Consider the following 19703-nt stretch of genomic DNA (forward strand, 5'->3'; position numbering starts at 1 on the left):
GTGCATTTTCCCCCATATTCTATCCAGTTCGCTTTATTTTTATAATATATTACACTGGATCTTTCTTGAATAAGTTCCTCCATTTCTTTTTGTTTTTCCTCTAACTTATTCTGTGCCTCTATGGTACAGTTTTTATTGCTATCTAACTGTACTGTTAGTCCTTCAATTTCCTTTGTTAATATGGACACTTTTCAAACTTTTGATGCCAGAGAGAATGGCATAAGAAAGTAGTCAAGACGACTAGCTTGATTAAGCCTCTGCCATGTATATCTCACTAGGTCAGGATATTAAACCTCCTCCATGTATATCTCACTAGGTCAGGGTATTAAACCTCCACCATGTATATCTCACTAGGTCAGGGTATTAAACCTCCTCCATGTATATCTCACTAGGTCAGGGTATTTAAGCCTCCATATATCCACTAATTCCAATATATCCATGACATTCCTGATTTCCTTAAGTGCCCGAGGGTGATTGATTGTAGTGTGATTTCCTTTACGGTCCATAGAGGTATTTAAGACTGTATTAAAATCTCCCACCATAATAATAGAGTCTAGTGTTGCTTGTAGAGTTGATAAATTCTTATATATATTTTCAAAGAAGCTTGGATCATCATTATTTTGACCGTATAGGTTAATATGGCATATCTGTTTATTGTCCAATAACATATTTAAAATAATCCATCTACCTTGATGATCTGTTCGGACAATTTGCACATTTGGATCAAAATTACTGTTAATTAAAACAATCACCCCTTTTGAATTTCTTTGCCCATGGGAGAAATATATTTTGCACCCCAGTCCTTTTTCCACAAAACTTCATCAAAAATTGTTGAATGAGTTTCCTGTAAAGAATAGATATTATATTCCTTCTCTTTTAGCCAGGTAAATACTGATTGTATTTTCTTATTATCTGCTAAGCCATTACAATTGTCACTGTCTATATTTATTTCACCACTTACCATAATGAGACCCAACTTTCAATTCTATTTCTTAAAATATATGTTTGTAAACGTACCATTAAAAAGTAACATGATGATTGAGTGTCTATATAGCTTTACCATGATATCTGCATTGCTACTAAGTAAACCTCCAATTGGTCCCCACTATTCCACCCGCTAAAAGCCCTCCTCATCCCGAGTTGGGTTGTCATCCCAATGCCCGGCAGACCCCCCCCCCCCCGACCCCCTGGATCCCATAGCCCCGGAGAGATCGGGACCCATCCTTCGAAAAGACCACACAGTGCCACCCACAGAACAGAAGCAGATCAACTGCCAAATGCACTTCCATCGCCCTCACCTCGATTTGTATTATATATAGCCATCAATATATATATATATATATTTTATAAACCCTGTTTCTTATTTTCCATAATTAGCTATTAATATTTGTAGTAATGTAGGCAATTTATGCAAAGGATTTTACCTCTCACCAGTCTCGCCATTACCAAAATTACATTATTGCAAGCAATTATTATATTAGCAAACAATTATTGTGAATCATCCTATATTGTCCCTAACATCTTTTACTCTCTCGCAACAGTTGTGGGATATACACACACACCCACACCCACTCACACACACTCAACCCTTTCCCCCACAACAACCACAGACTCACATTCTCAACAGTTGCACCATCCCAGAGCCCAACTCAAGAAAGGTCTTGATTTAAGAATGCATATACAGTTGCAGCTGTATGAGAATGCCTGCAAGACTGTGTAAAAAAAAAATGGCCAGAAATGGAGAGATTTTATTAACCATTGTCACGTCCTAGATGATGAAGGTCAAATGTACACCTTTTCCATGAAACACCCACAACACGGTCCTCCATATAGATCATATTCCCAAGCATCTCCATGCAGTCAGACTTTTGATTTTGTGCCACCAGGGCCACAATAATATACCCCCTCTCTGAATGTCCGGTGTGACCCCACCCCATGGGTTACTGCAGCTAGTGACTAAGCTATGTTGTTGATGTAAATTAAGAAGAGGGTGGGGCCTAGGATCAAGCCTTGGGGTACTCCCTATGATCATATGCTATCCATTCATGCTTTTTATATGTTCTATTTATATAAGTAAACTCACCAACGAAATCAAGCCACACCCGGCCATGATTATAGACACCTGTGTGTCCTTTGGAACTATATAAACTAGTGACCTGCAGTGTTTGTCATTACACCCTGATGAAGACAACTTGTCTGTCGAAACGTTGGTTATTAGGTTATAGCATCTGAGCTCCTAGAGTGTGAGGCTCTCCTTTTCTTTTTTTAAGGGCCATGACAATACCAGTAAGAGGAACCTACCTGTGTTTCTGACTAACAACAGAGAAGGACTGTCTATCTTAGACATGGAAGGAGATGACTCCGCCTAGTTAGACATGGAAGGAGATGACTCCGCCTAGTTAGACATGGAGGGAGATGACTCCGCCTAGTTAGACATGGAAGGAGATGACTCCGCCTAGTTAGACATGGAAGGAGATGACTCCGCCCAGTCGGAAGGTATAAAGATGTGCTTGTGTGACTTGTATGTTGTCTTTGCAGCTGTATGACCCTGTGGGTGAATAAACTTGGTCTGAGCTTTTCCTGGTCGTCCCTTTGAGTTTTTACTCTTTTTGTTAAGAACCTAACAGACTGAAATCAGAAGCAGAGGCACATTGGCTAAGAAAAACTTCCTAGATGGAAATAAAACATCAAGGAACCCAGCAACACATCTATTAGAATAGAAAACATGCTAAACTCTTCGTTCTTTTGTTAAAGGGACAGCGTTCACTTGATGTAGTCGAGTGTATTTGGTTCATATTATTTTCTATAGTAGCAGCATGTCTATGTCCATGCTACACATGATGCTTTTGAAGAAAATGCTGCACAGCTGCATCAAGTGAGCACTAACCTGTGGAATGCCAAACAACTCTGTCAACCATCTACATCAGACAGGACACACATGGCATATTCATTTTCAAACATATTTCACCCCCACTCTTAGGTTGTGTCTCCAGTGGCTCTTGTTTACTTCAGTGAATCATAGTTGAATTAGAGAACAGGAGGAGTGGAATACACCGAATAAACAGATCTGGGACCAGGCTAGATAATTCTGACAATGGCAATAGGAGGGGGCTACACAGTATAAACAGATCTGGGACCAGGCTAGATAATTCTGACAATGGCAATAGGAGGGGGCTACACAGTATAAACAGATCTGGGACCAGGCTATAAAACAGTGCCTTACCCTTTCGTAGTACTTAATCTCGTAATCTAGGATAACCCCGTTGGGTTTCTCTGGGGGCAGCCAGGACAGGCTGAGTGTGTCTGATGTTGACTTCATCAGGTGCACTGTGGGTATTGCTGACGGTGCTGTGATTGGACAATAAAAACGGGGGACGTTAATAAAATAAAAAAATAAAGCTTTCATGTCAAACATGTTAAGAGTATTTTTGTTCCACTGTATACATGAAATTAGCAAAAATGTACACGCTCTTCATTTAGCATTGTTTACGATTATCTCACTTCTTCCCATGACATTTATCTGTGCCTTCTACGTGACATTTCAGTTTATTAATTTGGTACTAAACTGAAATGACACATACTGAGTCCATAAACTCAGGCAAAGCATCAGTACTGATCACAAGATGAGGCAGTAAAAGTAAGTGCCACTGTAAGATGCAGCTAGCCTGAGTTGAGAGGTAAACTTGAGTGGTGATGTTAAGTGGTAGCTAGCTACTGTACTTACAGTGGTGACCTTGAGTGTCGTGGGGTGAGGTGATAGTGAGTGATAGTAGCCGATATCAAGTATTAATGTTGAGTGCAGCTAACGTTAAGTGCCGGCGTCCAGCGCTATGGCGATACTTACCGGCCTGGTTGGTGGTGATGTTGACGGTGGCGTAGCGCGGTGCGCCGGGGCTCTTCCCAGAGACGCCGTTGACCGCCTGGATCTCAAAGCTGTAGCGGGTATGAGCCTGCAGGTTCCTCATTACCACCTTCTTCTGGGTCAGGCCCAGTCGGCGCGGCGATATGTCGACGTTGTCGTCACAGCGCGTGCATGGGCTCTGGTCGTGCAGACACTTCTTGCACACCACGTTGTAGATGACGTCATCCCGTCCGCCAGTGTCCAGTGGCTCTTCCCACTCCAGGGAGATGGAAGTCTCGTTCACGGTGGAGATTACGTTTTTAGGTGGCGAGGGCATGGCTGCACAGAAACACCACAGATGTGTTAATGGTACCCTCTGAACACTGTTTATAGAGGCTAATACAGTAGAACCTCGCTTTTATAACCTCACTATTAAAACCTTACTCTTAGAACCCCACTGTTAGAACCATAATCTTAGAACCCTGCTCTTAGAACCCCACTCTTAGAACCCCCACTCTTAGAACCCCCACTCTTAGAACCCCCACTCTTAGAACCCCACTCTTAGAACCCACTATTGACGGGGTAAATGATTTAGTTTATGATTAGCTTACTGAGATAGCCATTAGTCCATTAGTGCTTATCTTCCTGGGCCCATACAGTTCACTGTTCTGTTTCTGCTGGGGAAATATGACCTCCAGCACATACTTAAACAAATAGTCAACTTCATTCTTATTATATATGCCATATTCTTTCCATGCGTGACTTCAACATTATAGTTCATGGAACTTAAATCAGTACCCATTAAATACCAATGGGAGTTCATTCCATTAAAGTAGAAATAAGTTATGATATACATGACAAAATAAATATCGGTATTCATATAGAGAATAGAAACCACATCCATGCCACGCATGACTTAAACATTACTATTCACAAACATTACCCTTCATGAAACATTGATTCAATACCCATGAAATAGAAAATAGCTGAATTTCAATGCTTGTATCTATGGCACAGTGGTGGTGCATGATATATCCATGGGCCTGTGTTACTCAAAAAAGATGAGTTCTTTAAATAAGAATTGTATGAAATTGGGTGAGGTGTGATAACTGCTATGGGGGTCAACTGGTGCAGCAAGAAGAAGGTTCCTTTCATCCAATAATCTAACACAACCCCTCTCTAAGGCTGAAAGGTAATCTATCCCCAACCCCTCTCTAAGGCTGATGGGTAATCTATCCCCAACCCCTCTCTAAGGCTGATGGGTAATCTATCCCCAACCCCTCTCTAAGGCTGATGGGTAATCTATTCCCAACCCCTCTCTAAGGCTGAAGGGTAATCTATCCCCAACCCCTCTCTAAGGCTGAAGGGTAATCTATCCCCAACCCCTCTCTAAGGCTGAAGGGTAATCTATCCCCAACCCCTCTCTAAGGCTGATGGGAAATCTATCCCCAACCCCTCTCTAAGGCTGAAGGGAAATCTATCCCCAACCCCTCTCTAAGGCTGAAGGGAAATCTATCCCCAACCCCTCTCTAAGGCTGAAGGGTAATCTATCCCCAACCCCTCTCTAAGGCTGATGGGTAATCTATTCCCAACCCCTCTCTAAAGCTGAAGGGTAATCTAACCAAACCCCTCTCTAAGGCTTAGGGGTAATCTAACCGAACCCCTCTCTAAGGCTGATGGGTAATCTAACCGAACCCCTATCTAAGGCTGATGAGCAATCTAACCGAACCCCTCTCTAAGGCTGATGGGTAATCTAACCGAACCCCTCTCTAAGGCTGATGAGCAATCTAACTGAACCCCTCTCTAAGGCTGATGGGTAATCTAACCGAACCCCTCTCTAAGGTTTAAGGGTAATCTAACCGAACCCCTCTCTAAGGCTGATGGGTAATCTAACCAAACCCCTCTCTAAGGCTGATGGGTAATCTAACAGAACCCGTCTCTAAGGCTGATGGGTAATCTAACCGAACCCCTCTCTAAGGCTGATGAGCAATCTAACCGAACCCCTCTCTAAGGTTTAAGGGTAATCTAACCGAACCCCTCTCTAAGGCTGATGAGCAATCTAACCCCTCTCTCTCTCTCTAAGCATATTCAGACAACAACACTTCTGCAGCAGCACACGGCAAGAAGATAGAAATGCTTTCAGGGTGTCTCAGTTCACACATCTCAACCAGCTCAGTTCAGCTCCTCTGCCTGTTCACCCTGAGTGGAGTGTGTTTTCCCCCATGCTCTGTCCTATCCAATTAGACTGACACAGTTTGGAGTATGGCCTGATCTAATTGGGCACAAAGTCTGAAACGTTGGGCTCCCACAGAGAGCCGGAGGTGGCCCAAGCTGAGTTCTATAGTACGTCACCCTCGGTCCCTTGCAAAACATGAGCTACGTGGACTGGCACAAGCTCTGACAGGCTACAGGGGAAGTATGGAGCCCAAATCACCTGAGGATTTTTATTTTACATTTATTTAACTAGGCAAGTCAGTTAAGAACAAATTCTTATTTACAATGACAGCCTACTGGGGAACACTGGGTTAATTGCCTTGTTCAGGGGGAGAACAACAGATTTTTTAGCTTGACAGCTCGGGGATTCAATCCAGCAACTTTTCAGTTATTATCCCAATGCTCTAACCACTAGGCTACCTGCCACCCCAAAATGTCACACTCGGAATTCTGGACAAGGAAAGTCGATTAAGAGTCATTTGGGCTCGGTCACATTCCATTAATGTCATGTCAGTGAAAAAAAGTATTGGTTGTTAGGCTATGTACCAATTATCTGACATCAACAAAGCTTTGTCTGTAGAAACAACCATATAGGCACTCAGTTTAACACTAAACCTACCTCTACTGACATGTACACTCTAGTGCTTTTTGACACATATGGGCTGGTTTCCCAGACACAGATTAAGGAAATAGCATGCTCAATGGGGAATCTCCATTCAGCGTACACTTCAGTCCGTGACTTGACTAGTCTGTGTCCAGGAAAGAATCCCAAAGAATATCTACAGCCAATGACAACTGCTGAGAAAAAGCTAGGAGCTTGACTTACTGGTGCAGGCTGAGTCCGGAGAATCACTGTCGGCACGGTAGAAGCCATTTTGGCATGGGCAGATGTTGGCCCCCCTGGAGCTGGTGCGACTGTTGGGGGGGCAAGGGTAACATGAGGCCTCCCCATGTTTGTACTTGAATGACCCGGGAGTACATGCTATACAGGAAAGGCAGAAACGAAAGGGACAGACAGAACACTGTCAACGTCAATAAAGCACAAAACCAAACCAAGGTACGCCACACACTACTATCTCAGTCTGGCTGGGGTTGACATTTGTGACAACAACCTAACTCTTGGGCTAGTTCTAGATGAGCGATAGAGAGGAGCTAGTCAGTCCAAATCCTTCAAACCATAATGTCATAATCTTTGTCTGGGTGGGGTTGAAATATGTGAGGGAGTTTTAACTCTTTATAAGGGGTATTTCTGTTCAAATCCTTCATACCCTCTCATTTTCATCATAACATACAAGGGATATCAATCTATCCCAGATAGGTCTAAGGATGACAGATAAATTGAGAGGGAATGATAAAGATGGAGGGACGACAGTTGATTGCTCCTGTCTGGCTAAGAGGGATGGAGGACGCTGTTGAGAGTTAGGATACACCTACATCAATCACCCAGTGTCCATTTGGGGCTTAGAAGAACTCACTGTTTCAACACGTCATTCAAGAGGTGGTTCGGCATGCATACAAAGCAGCTTGATCATCAATCAAGTGCAACTATAGAGATACTGCCTTATAAGGTATTTTTTTGTTTTAGACAGGCATTCTTTTGGGCAGCCTTTCTCGTTTGGGGGGGCCTATCCTCTATCAAGTCAATCTCCAACTTCATTAAAGGAGGTCTCGTGTGGCTCAGTTGTTAGAGCATTGCACTTGCCATGCCAGGGTTGTTAATTCAATTCCCATGGGGACCAGTACGAAAAAAAATTTGCTCCCTACTGTAAGTTGCTCTGGATAAGAGCATCTGCTAAATGACTAACATGTAATGTCATAAGAATAGTTACCTGATAAACCAACACAGGTCTCAACCTGAAATAGGATTAAGGAGATTTACACTAACGGTGCATTTACCCCAGTGTTTAACCCAAAAAGCTCAGACTTTTCTTGTTCCATCTACGCGGGCCTGCACCCGTGTCTCCCTGGCCATGGCTCCGACGGACCTGCTCACACTTGGGGCCAAAGCCAGGCCACTGATACTTTTCAGATGGCATTTCCATAACAATAGCTAAATGTGAACTTTAAAACCTCACAAAGCAAGGGGTTTTGATTATGCAGAGGTTGTTGATCCTGTCCTCACTGTCAGCCCTAGTTATGGAAACACCATTTCCCCAGTAACATAAGGGTGTTTACACTAAATGCAGGATAAAAGGTTGCAAATAGCACTTAGGAGCTAGACTTTACTTTGACCTTTGTTCTTTAAGTGTGGTGTAAAACCGAGGCTCTGGCTAACATCTGTCTTATCAGTATGAGGGCTCATAAAAACCTGGCTGGCGAGGGTGTGATTAACTAGTCGGGCTAAGTGGTTTTCCAGTTTGAACTAGGCTCTGTCCTAATTCTCCGGAATGCCACTTTCAGTGACATTAGTGAACTTTAATGCTCCACATTCTAGCAACAACAAGAACCATGCAATAAATAGCCAAGTTAAGATAACAGGAAAATGTGTTTTAGCTCTCGTAACTCAACAAAGACCGCAGGTCCTGAAACACTCTTGAAACCCTGTAATCTGATTTATATTTGTCTTATTACACTCTGCACTACACTCTGCATCACACTCTGCATCACACTCTGCATCACACTCTGCATCATCGTTTTGTTTTGCTCTTTCTGGAGGAGAAGGGTTGCATCACCTGAATCGCTTCATTTGTTAACCTCCTTTTGTTTGTGTCTTCTCTGATACCGGAAAGTTCTGTGGCCCTCACTGGCCTCCCTCTCTCTCTCTCTCTCTCTCTCGCTCTCTCTCTCTACCTCTCTCTCTCCCTCTCTCAATTCCAATTCAATTCAATTTCAGGAAACATATGTTTACATTACCAAAGCAAGTGAAATAGATAATAAACAAAAGTCAAATAAACAACAAAAAATGAACAGTAAACATCTCTCTCCCCTTCTTCCGCTTCCTCCATACCCACTCCCTCCCTCCCATCGCCATCTCTCTCTCTCTAACCCCTTCCCTACACCCTCACCGTCCTTCTTTCTCTCTCTCACCCCCTCCCTATACCCTCACCGTCCTTCTTTCTCTCTCTCACCCCCTCCCTATACCCTCACCGTCCTTCTTTCTCTCTCTCACCCCCTCCCTATACCCTCACCGTCCTTCTTTCTCTCTCTCACCACTTCCCTATACCCTCATAGTCCTTCTCTTCTTCTCGTCCTCCCCCCTTTCTTATTTTCCTTCCCCCTCCCTCTCTCCCTCTTCCCACCCCCTCCCTCCCTCCCTCTCTCTCGCTCTAGACTGAGGTAAGAGATTAAACATCGCTGTGATTAATGGTGAACGGTGGCAGTGTTGGCTCACGGTGGTCTGAGCGGTGTTAATGAGTGCAGCCGACTGTACATGAACTAACGGTGGGGAGACCATAGAGGAAATGACACTTCCTCTTCCTCGCCACCACCGTGCCTGAAGCCTCTGGAGAGCCTTTTATCAGGCGTCGATGGCAGGCTTTTAACCTTGAGCCGCCAAATGGCGCTAAATTAGCTCTCTGGCTCGTTATTTACCATTCCTCATGCCCATGTAAAGACAGGAGAGGGGCGTGGAGGCTTCTCTTTCTTTCTCTGACCGCTCCTGATGTTGTCTTGGGCAATGGGAAATTCATGGCTCTAACTCTCAGTCCTTCTCTCTCTCCCTCTATGTGTCTCTCACTTTATCTTTCCTTCCCCCTCTCACAATATAACTCTCTCCCCCTCACAATCTCTTTCTCCTTTACAAACCCTCCAAAAAGATTCTCTCTCTCACAGTCTCTCTCTCTCCCTCCCTCCCACTATCTTGCTTTCTCGCCTCACTATCTTGTCCCCTTTCACTATCTCATTCTCATTTTGATTGCCCTCTCTCAATATTTGTATGCTGCTGCTCTCTGCAACAGCTCATTAATGCAAACTCTCCATCCTCCTTCACCCTTCATTCATATGCCACACAATACACACAGACAGGATGGTGTAGACTGTGACTTTCATTGGGCATTAAAAACAGGCTTTAGTTAAAAGTCAAAACAGTCGACTGTAGACTAAAGACTCACACTGGCACTGTGTGTCGGTCATGGCCGGCTCAAACCCTGGCATGCAGGTACAAGACCCCACGGGAACCATCCACTCCCCATCCCCATTGCAGTACAGCTTCAGAGGGACGGACACCTCCTGTGCGTTGGACACACATGCCCCTGGGGCGATGACCAAGGAGGTGGCCTCGGCCCCTGTAGCCGTCTCAGGGAAGACGGCAAAGTTTGCAATGGTCGTCGAGCACTTCTTGAAGAAAACCTGCACGGATATCAAGGACATACAAGCCCCCAGGTCCTGGAAGGCTAGGTAGAAGCCGGCCTTGGAGAGAGGTCCGAAGCTTCGCACTTTGGTGTTGATCCTGCCTGCCACCAGAAGGAAAAAACTCTCATCGGGAGCGATGGTGTCCACCTTCACGTAAGGGTTCTCTCTCCACAAGGGACTACTTTCCGTGGCGGTGTCGCCGTCAGACTCGTAGTAGAAGAGGTTAAAGGTCTCCTTGCAGGAGCCAGGGATGTTGGGAATACTGGCGCAGTCGCGGACAGAGAACTTGAGCTCCACGTACACGCGTAGCACGCCTTTACGGGGGATGAAGTCCGTCCTCAGCCAGTTGTTCTGGTTGGGCGAGCGCACGTTGCACACCTGATACGTCCTGATGGGACTCATGGAGTCATCGTAGCCACTCACCTCCTCCCACTGCAGGAAAACAGAGACAAACACTGTAACTAGTGAAGAGAGAGAACTGTACACATTATCAGACATGGGTTCAAATAGTATTTTTCGATCAAAACCTAGCATTTGATTTAGCTTGCCTGGTGCAATGGAACCAATGGAATCATCCCAAAAGTGCAAACCCCACCCAGCTGGCAATATCAGGCTGGTTCCATCTTTCGCTCAAAGTCTTTGAAAGAAAACAAATACTATTTGAACCTAGGTCTGCTTATAATCATATTATCATTGCACAGAGAAGGCAGCAATCAGAATGTCGTTCCTATGAAATAAGTCATTTAGCAGGTGCTTCTATTGACATAGATTATAGGGCATGTCCTCAATGAGAACTACCTCATCTCATCACAAACAGTGTATTATCTGCTGAAGAGGCGATTCAAGCACAATCTCATCTTGCTGGTTGCATCACAGAGGTGTTATAGAGTATCTTTTAAGATTCAAGTGGAACATTTTCTAAGCCTACACCTCAAGTCACGAGGAGTATTTTTGCATGCTATGAAATGTGGTCGAGCAGTCAATAAATCATTTCACAGCACTTAGCTTCGACAGCGATGATATGGTTCTCTACAGTTGGGGAATAAACCATTTACATCATTTCATATCAGCAGATCTTCTATATCAAAGACATTTGACATTATTACAATATAGGCATGACTACCTAAAGGAAATAGTCAAAGAGCCATCTATTTGAGGATTATATCTATAATTAACCATGATCCTAATTAACTGGGTTATTAACAGATTTTTGCCCAAGGAAATAATCATCTCCTCTAAGAAGTTCATCTTTTGATTCTAACAACTCAACCTGAATAATACATTTCCATTCTTAATTACGGCTCCAGACATCGATCAATTCAACAGGAGGAACAGAATGCATAATTCAATATGGTGGAGCATGCACGCATACAATTTATTCCAAAACGATGGGTCCAGGATTCAGCATCGTACACCATAAATCAAGGGCAGCACATTGCCGTAATACCTCACAAATATGATAATTGCACCCGGCCAGAACGTATGGGCTTGTCACACATTTTGAAAGGGCCATCTTGCCCTTATGACGTATGGCTTGTAGGGGTGCAAAGACATTTGATGTGAGCCTGCAGAAAGGCTGGAGAAAGCTGGACTGCCTAAGATTGTTGCCATAGTAACGCATCGTTTCCATTGACTGACTTTGCGCTCACGTACCAAAGACAAATTACACTGCCCTGGAGTGGGGGAGGTCTATCAAGCTGTTAGCCTGGGGGTCAAATTCATGTTGTTTTATTTTCTCATCATTCCTACGGGGGATATCATCATCTGAAACATTCCTTCCCTTCTGTAATTTGCCTATGTGTTTCTTCCACCTTAAGAGATATATTTCCACACTCTACAGCTGGTGTTGCTTGCAGACGTGTTTGGGTCTGTTTGGGTCTGTGTGGGTCTGTTTGGGTCTGTGTGGGGCTGTGTGGGGCTGTGTGGGGCTGTGTGGGGTTGTATGGGGATGTGTGGGGCTGTGTGGGGCTGTGTGGGGCTGTGTGGGTCTGTGTGGGGCTGTTTGGGTCTGTGTGGGTCTGTGTGGGTCTGTTTGGGTCTGTGTGGGTCTGTGTGGGGCTGTTTCGGTCTGTGTGGGTCTGTTTGGGTCTGTGTGGGTCTGTTTGGGTCTGTTTGGGTCTATTTGGGTCTGTTTGGGTCTGTGTGAGTCTGTGTGGGTCTGTTTGGGTCTGTGTGGGTCTGTGTAGGTCTGTTTGGGTCTATTTGGGTCTGTGTGGGTCTGTTTGGGTCTGTGTGGGTCTGTTTGAGGCTGTGTGGGTCTGTTTGGGTCTGTGTGGGTCTGTGTGGGTCTGTTTGGGTCTGTTTGGGTCTGTGTGGGTCTGGGTCTGTGTGGGTCTGTGTGGGTCTGTGTGGGTCTGCTGGGTCTGTGTGGGTCTGTGTGGGTCTGTGTGGGTCTGTGTGGGTCTGTGTGGGTCTGTTTGGGTCTGTTTGGGTCTTTTTGGGTCTGGGTCTGTTTGGGTCTGTGTGGGTCTGTGTGGGTCTGTTTGGGTCTGTGTGGGTCTGTGTGGGTCTGTTTGGGTCTGTTTGGGTCTGTGTGGGTCTGTGTGGGTCTGTGTGGGTCTGTTTGGGTCTGTGTACCCAATATGACTATGCAGCTGGGTTTCCTCTTTTTGGACTATTTTGGTGATTTGTGTTTTGGACTATTTTTGGGAATCCTGATATACGAGAAACTTTGCTTAAATTTCAAACTTAAAGGTGTATGTTTATCATTTGTTTTTAGCAACCAAGAAAACAAACAGAGGTATAAAACAGTGGGAGGTACGTCGTATAAGTCCGGGGGAGATCTATTAACTAGCAGATGGAACAAACGCTGTGGAATACTGCAGGAACACAAGTCAAGGTTTAAATTCTCTACCACACACACACACACACACACACACACACACACACAGACACACACACACAGACACACACACAGACACACACACACAGACACAGACACACACACAGACACACACTCACACTCACACTCACACACAGACACACACACACACACACACACTCACCCCACTCTCCGGAAACGTGGTCCAGGACAGTTCTGTGGTTGCCCACTTGCTGTCCATTAGTGTTTCTGTAAATCAAGAACAAGAGGGTTAGTTAAACTAAGTATTAAGAGGTGGTTTATGGGAAATAAAAGTATAGCACAAACACAAAAGCCCACACGGATGTCTATTATTAACTTAATGAAATATTTTCTGTATTTTCATTCTATTCAATTCTGTGGTCTTGACATCAACTCCACACACACAGACGCACAGACACAGAAAATGACTGAATACATAAATAATCTGTAATCATGACACAACTGGTATCACACATAAAGTTCCATCAAATAGAAATAAGATTATAGAAGAAAAAACCTGTCAGCCTTTGATAGAATTGGAAATACAGAAATGGGCAAAAATGCCCCATCCTCTAGGAGGGAGAACTCATCTTGACCGGATTTGAAAGCTTTACTGCTAAACGATATCGCAATCAATCACAAAGCACTCCGAGACCCAGCCATAGTGGATTCCCCAGAGTATTGACCTTGTATTATACAGGTCATTGTGAAAGAATCAGGAGAGTTAAAGTCAGTTTGTTCCTGCCTAGCAACAAATGATCCTAGTATCTTTTTTCTTTACACCTCTGTGTTTACGATGTCAGAACGAGGGATGAGGTTAAACAAATACAAGAAAAGAAAGTGTAAATTACTGGATCAATAGACACTGTTGTCACCTGTCAAGCTGTGTGATGGTTGAGTGTAGGTCATTAAACCACACAAAAGGCGCCGTTAAAAGGCTATCTTCTTGATTATGAAGATTCAATTGTTTATTCAAATGCACCTCCAATTTACAGTTGTGTCAAAGACTTTGAATAGAAACTCAAGCATGAGGACTCCCTTACTTTCATGGTAGTTTGGACCTAGATTAGCTATAAATTGTCAAAGGTTATCTTCTTCACTCTAAGAATCAATCTAAACATTGAAATCTTTACTCAATGCAACTCCAATTTACAGATGTGTAAGGACTCGCCCATTACTATATTGTGTTGGGGATCTACATTTGCTATAAGGTGTGGGTACCACTTTATAATAAATTACATGAATAACATTATATAAATGATTATAAATGTTATAAATTATTATGAATTGTAAGGCTTATAATGATTATAAAAAAGGTATTTATAGTTATTTTTATTAAGGTGTGCATGTTTGCTATTGTGTGTGTTGGATTACCTGTGGTTGACAAAGAGGAGAGTGAAGAGATACAACAGGTGTGTAGCTATGGCTGCTGCTCTACACATGATCAGATTACCATAGATGTGAGCTGGCCAGCTGCGGAAGCTTGAACACGGGTATTGAAATAAATGCCAATAACAATTCATCAGTCATGAGACAGCGAGAACATTGACTAGCTGTCTTCACGTTCAACAAGCGCCAAGCCCAAGTCCATCTATTTCAGGTTGCAGGTTATTTCTTGGATGTTAGAGCCTTTGCTTGAGGCAACATAAACTCTTCTCCAACTGAACTCTTCATAGACCTCAGTGAGCCTTGCTATGGCTTACTTAACAGGGCTTTGCCTGAGAATTCCACCGCTCCTCGCAGTAGCACTCAAAGAACATTTGTGTAGATTAGAGGTACTCTATCCACAGGCTTACCACATGAGTTAAATTCAGATTCCCAAGGTTTGACAGAAGGCTCAATACTAATTCAAACGTGCTTCAGCTGCGCAGGAAGTCTTTTTTTTTTACTTGACCCCCGAAAGCTAGACACAGCTTTTAATTGAATAGCGTCCCAAGTGTAAAACTCTCTACCTACCCATTCGCCCTCCATGTACCATTTGAAAGTCTCACTTTGCTGCTATTACTCAAATCCGTCAAGATACTCTCCCATAAAACTACAGGCAGTGGTGATGCCTCCCCCAGGGCGAAAGAAAACAATGGAACTTACAGGATCGCCATCACCGCCCATGGTGTTTACTGTTTTAATTCACTGGAGCAAAATGCGTCAGTAACTCCTTACTCACTGCTCCTATTGGAGCACACAGGCTCATGTTTAATTCATTTTGTTGAGTTGGGAGGCTATGAAAGGAAGGCCGCTCCTCGTATTCAATTCATTTGACACGTACTTCCACAAATAGATGTAATATTTAAAGGCCTAACATCTCTCCACTGATTCTGTGCATAATCAGGTACATATAGATGGACATAGGCCATAACACATGGGTATTTGGACTGGAAACGGAGCGGCAAATTCAGAGGTCGTAGGTCTACTGTTTGATTATTTTCGCTGGTCTCGCTAGATGAGTGCATCTTCTATCTCCATTCATCAATCAATCAATCAAATGTAATTAGAAAGCCCTTTTTACATCAGCCGATGTCACAAAGTGCTGTACAGAAACCCAGAAACCCCAAACAGCAAGCAATGCAGATGTAGGAGCACGGTGGCTAGGAAAAACTCCCTAGAAAGGCCAGAACCTAGGAAGAAACCTAGAGAGGAACCAGGCTCTGAGGGGTGGCCAGTCCTCTTCTGGCTATGCTGAGAAGTTGAGATGTTATGTTCGATGCTTGATGAACCGCTTTAATCAACTCAAGCTGACCCTAATTCAACGTTCTCCTTCAGGCTATTTGCATATGCACATATGGTTCAATACACATGATTCATATTTACCTCTAATGTACAGAGAAGAGATAAGGAAAGCGTGCACTGATAAAGAGATGTTCCTCATGTATGTGCAGAAAAAATGGCTAAGTGTGTTCTTCTGTAGTCATGCATCTTTTTCATCGCCTATTACGTCAGCTATTTTTATAGAATGTTAAGGTTTTCTGAGCAATTATGTAATTGCATTTACGTTCCAATACCATTGTGACTCAAAAACGGTACAGGTACACAACATTAATGTTAAAGGGGTTAGATATAAAGAAGATGACAGGGTCAATGCGCCACATTTCCATTGTATGGGTGACTAGGAGGCCAGAGCTTATTTCACCAGATAAACTCATGGACACACACAAGGATGCAGTTGGACACTGCACTCAAATCCACAAAACAAATCAAAATTCAACTAACATACAATACTGGGGGGGGGAAATCCTAATGGAAACCAATGTGAAACTGCCAATTCAATTGTTCCATTAATTCCAAATCATCTCTTGGAATGAACTAAACGACACTAAACTTAACTCAAATGAATTGGATTAATTCTATGGATGGAAGTAATGGGAACCAACAGGCAACTGCCACTTTAAGAGCCAAATTCCAACTCATCTCCATCATACTGACAACAGGGCATGGACCCCAACAGGCCTAAAACCCATAAGACACTCTAACCACTCTAACCTCAGCCCATCCCCAGAGGACAGACATTAGTTAACAACCCAGTGTTGAGTAACTCAAGTTGTTGGTCGGGGAGAAACTTGCTGATGAAAGGCCCAGTGGGACCAGCTAGGGAGGCTACGGCTGCCGCTGCATTGATTTAGATGCTGACACCAGAATTAATGAGGGATAATACTGGCTGGCGTCCAGGAGAAGCAGATTGTACTCGGAGAAGGACAGGCAGGCAGGCAGGGAAAGACGGGGGATTTGGAGAGAAATATATAAAGGAGCTGGTATAGCCTAAATGAATTTGCCTTGGTTTACATTGGCTGGGCTTCACCCTGTAGAAATAACCTGGTCTCAGATCAGTTGTCCAACTCGCGTGACAATGTCTGACCATAGGCATTGGTAAGACAGTGCCAAATGTGACAATGCCTACATGCGATGGCAATACAGCACAAACAGATCTGGGACCAGGCTATCGATTGGCAAGCAACTGGGAGAGTATGAGCCTCCAGTAATTAGTCAGTTTGTTTTCGTTTCTGAAACGACTACATATCAGTGAAGCATTTTGACAGGAAGCTTCAGGATTTAAATTGTTAGAGATATTGTCTTTTCCCTACACAAAGGAAATGTACAGACTGCCGCTAAATCTTGTTACACTAAGCATGTAATGTGCATGTTGTAATGTGAGGCACCTATTTTGGAGTTATGCCAATTGACTATACAGATGTAGGATCTTAATTTGATTACTCTTTTGTTGCTGAGAATTTACATTTGCAGTGTAGTCAAGGTATAAAAAGTTTATAATTTCCACTTTAAAATGTCAGACTTGATTTGCCCTAACAAAAAATGTATCATCCACCCACCCAAAATATGTCATTAATTATAATCCACATAATAATAAAAAATTCCTGTTGTTGCAGGATTATTTTCCTGCTAGCAAACTAGCTCAAATTAAGATCAACCATCTGTATATGAAAACTACAACCTCCCCATCAGTGTAATCCCTTGTTTACTTTGTGAGAACTAATTACACCATAGGTTTTATATATATATTCCGGACTCTGACATTGAGATATTTCTTCATTCTTTAATCTTTTGGATTTGTGTGTTCAGTTTTGTTATACTGCACTGTTGGAGCTAGAAACATAAGCATGTCGCTGCACCTGCGATAACATCTGTAAAATATGTGTACATGATACAATTTGATTTGGGTGTATTATACAGCATCAATCCTGAATGTCAAACTGAGCTGTTTTATGGGTTTGGTCAAGCTACCAAGCATAAGGACAGAAGGCCATCCTTAGCTTGTGGGTGTGACAACAGAGCAAAAGGTACTCGACAATAGTTGCAATGAAAGCATAGGAGTGTTACACATGGAGGACAGAGAACGCAAGGCATCCCTTTCCTTTGTAGGGAAAGCTATACCAAGGAACTGTGTGTGTGTGTGTGTGTGTGTGTGTGTGTGTGTGTGTGTGTGTGTGTGTGTGTGTGTGTGTGTGTGTGTGTGTGTGTCTCACTGATCAGTTTCATTGAACAATCATGTGTGGCTCAACCACAACACAATACAACGGTGTGATACGAAACACGACGTATTGAATAATATTTGAATAGCATGAACATAAACGGTAACTTTGTATCCTAAACAATCGATCTACTCTATCCATGTTCAACTGTGGAGCATTACAAGCGTTTTGGCAACCTTTTTTTATTTTAGGTTATTACAGGTATCCCACAACCTGCAATCAAAATAATGAATGTCTTTATGAGCCATGCAATTGCCAAAATAAAGCTGCGCTTCATGATATTGTACAACGAATATTCATATTATTCTAACATAATTGTCATATTGGCATTTCATCGAGGCTCGGAAACATTCTTTGGAACATCTACATACGTGAAAGAAAAGTCGTATAAAAGAGTGTAGTATATTACCATTCTTTTTACATACCTTCAACAGCTAATACCACGGGAAGCACAACGCTGCACATCCACAGCAAGTAATCCATTGTCATAAACTAGGATCTTGCAACATGAATAAAGGCTTTGACTGGACCCTTCGGATGGTGCCACACAACATACACCACCTATAGCACTGGAGTCGATGAACGTTTTACACGTCTCTTGAATTAATATGATGAATAAAACCATCCCATTCCACTACATCCAGTCGAAAGTAGTATTAATCAAGCACTTTTTGTTTTTCATTCAAATCATCGGGCAAATCCACGAAGAGAATGGACAAAGCTTACGGAGCATTACAATGCGCTCTTTCTCTAACTCCTTTCTCGCGCTTTACCGATGCCAAATTGTTATCCAAACGCACAGATATGCCCTTGCACATTGCTCCAAAAATACAGCAAATCTTTTCTATCTAAAAACTAGGTAATCCACTTCACTAAGTCGTTGTAGCTGTTGCTCCTCAAGGAGTGTGCATTGGAATGGCAATTGGGACATCCGAGACAGACGGGGGCTGGGGAGAGTACGGGACGGGTGGAAGGAGGGGGGTTCTGCCTTGCTCTGCGAACATGCAAGACACACCCCTCCCGAGACGCAGAGAGAATCTCGTGCACTTTGGGGACCAGCATTAGAGATAAGACAAAACCCTTCTTGGTTGATGTGGTGGTTTTGTTCATTCAAGCCCCATAACCTGACTGAATCAACGTGCAATACAAAACGAAGTGTGGATCGGTGACGAATGTCAATAACCAAGCCTTGTTTTGAAATGGATAGCTAGCGCCTCCCGCAGGTTACTGAGTGTCAAGGTTACTACTGTAGGCTAGCATGCTGTGGTTTTAATTACATTTGACCTACTGTGATTTATTGAACTATTGCAACATAACTCATACTATCGGTAATCTGTTTTTCGTTAAAACGCTGAGGGATGGGGCTGGAGAAATGTATCCAATCTCAAATTCAATTCATAGACAGAACTATGGATGCAGACTGACCATCCATATGCACAAACAAAATATATGGGGGGTTGGAAATGATGCAGACAATTACATTGGTGGAAGCCACAATCTATATGCAATATGATTTCTTTTTTACCATCCATGG

At 43.2% G+C, this 19703-nt stretch overlaps 1 protein-coding gene across 1 annotated transcript in view; it reads right to left on the bottom strand.

The window, feature by feature from the left end:
- LOC115170062 (ephrin type-B receptor 3) overlaps positions 1 to 19135 on the bottom strand; it is a 56796-nt gene extending 37661 nt beyond the window's left edge. The window contains exons 1-6 of the mRNA XM_029726306.1: positions 18595 to 19135; positions 13351 to 13415; positions 10105 to 10777; positions 6882 to 7037; positions 3845 to 4180; positions 3224 to 3348 (exon numbers count right to left, since the gene is read on the bottom strand). Coding sequence (XP_029582166.1) covers positions 3224 to 3348; positions 3845 to 4180; positions 6882 to 7037; positions 10105 to 10777; positions 13351 to 13415; positions 18595 to 18658 — 1419 coding nt within the window. The 5' untranslated portion in view covers positions 18659 to 19135. The remainder of the gene's footprint in view (positions 1 to 3223; positions 3349 to 3844; positions 4181 to 6881; positions 7038 to 10104; positions 10778 to 13350; positions 13416 to 18594) is intronic.
- Positions 19136 to 19703: the final 568 nt, after the last annotated feature.

This window comes from Salmo trutta, chromosome 31 (assembly GCF_901001165.1).
Source record: "Salmo trutta chromosome 31, fSalTru1.1, whole genome shotgun sequence".
Classification (NCBI taxonomy): Eukaryota; Metazoa; Chordata; class Actinopteri; order Salmoniformes; family Salmonidae; genus Salmo; species Salmo trutta.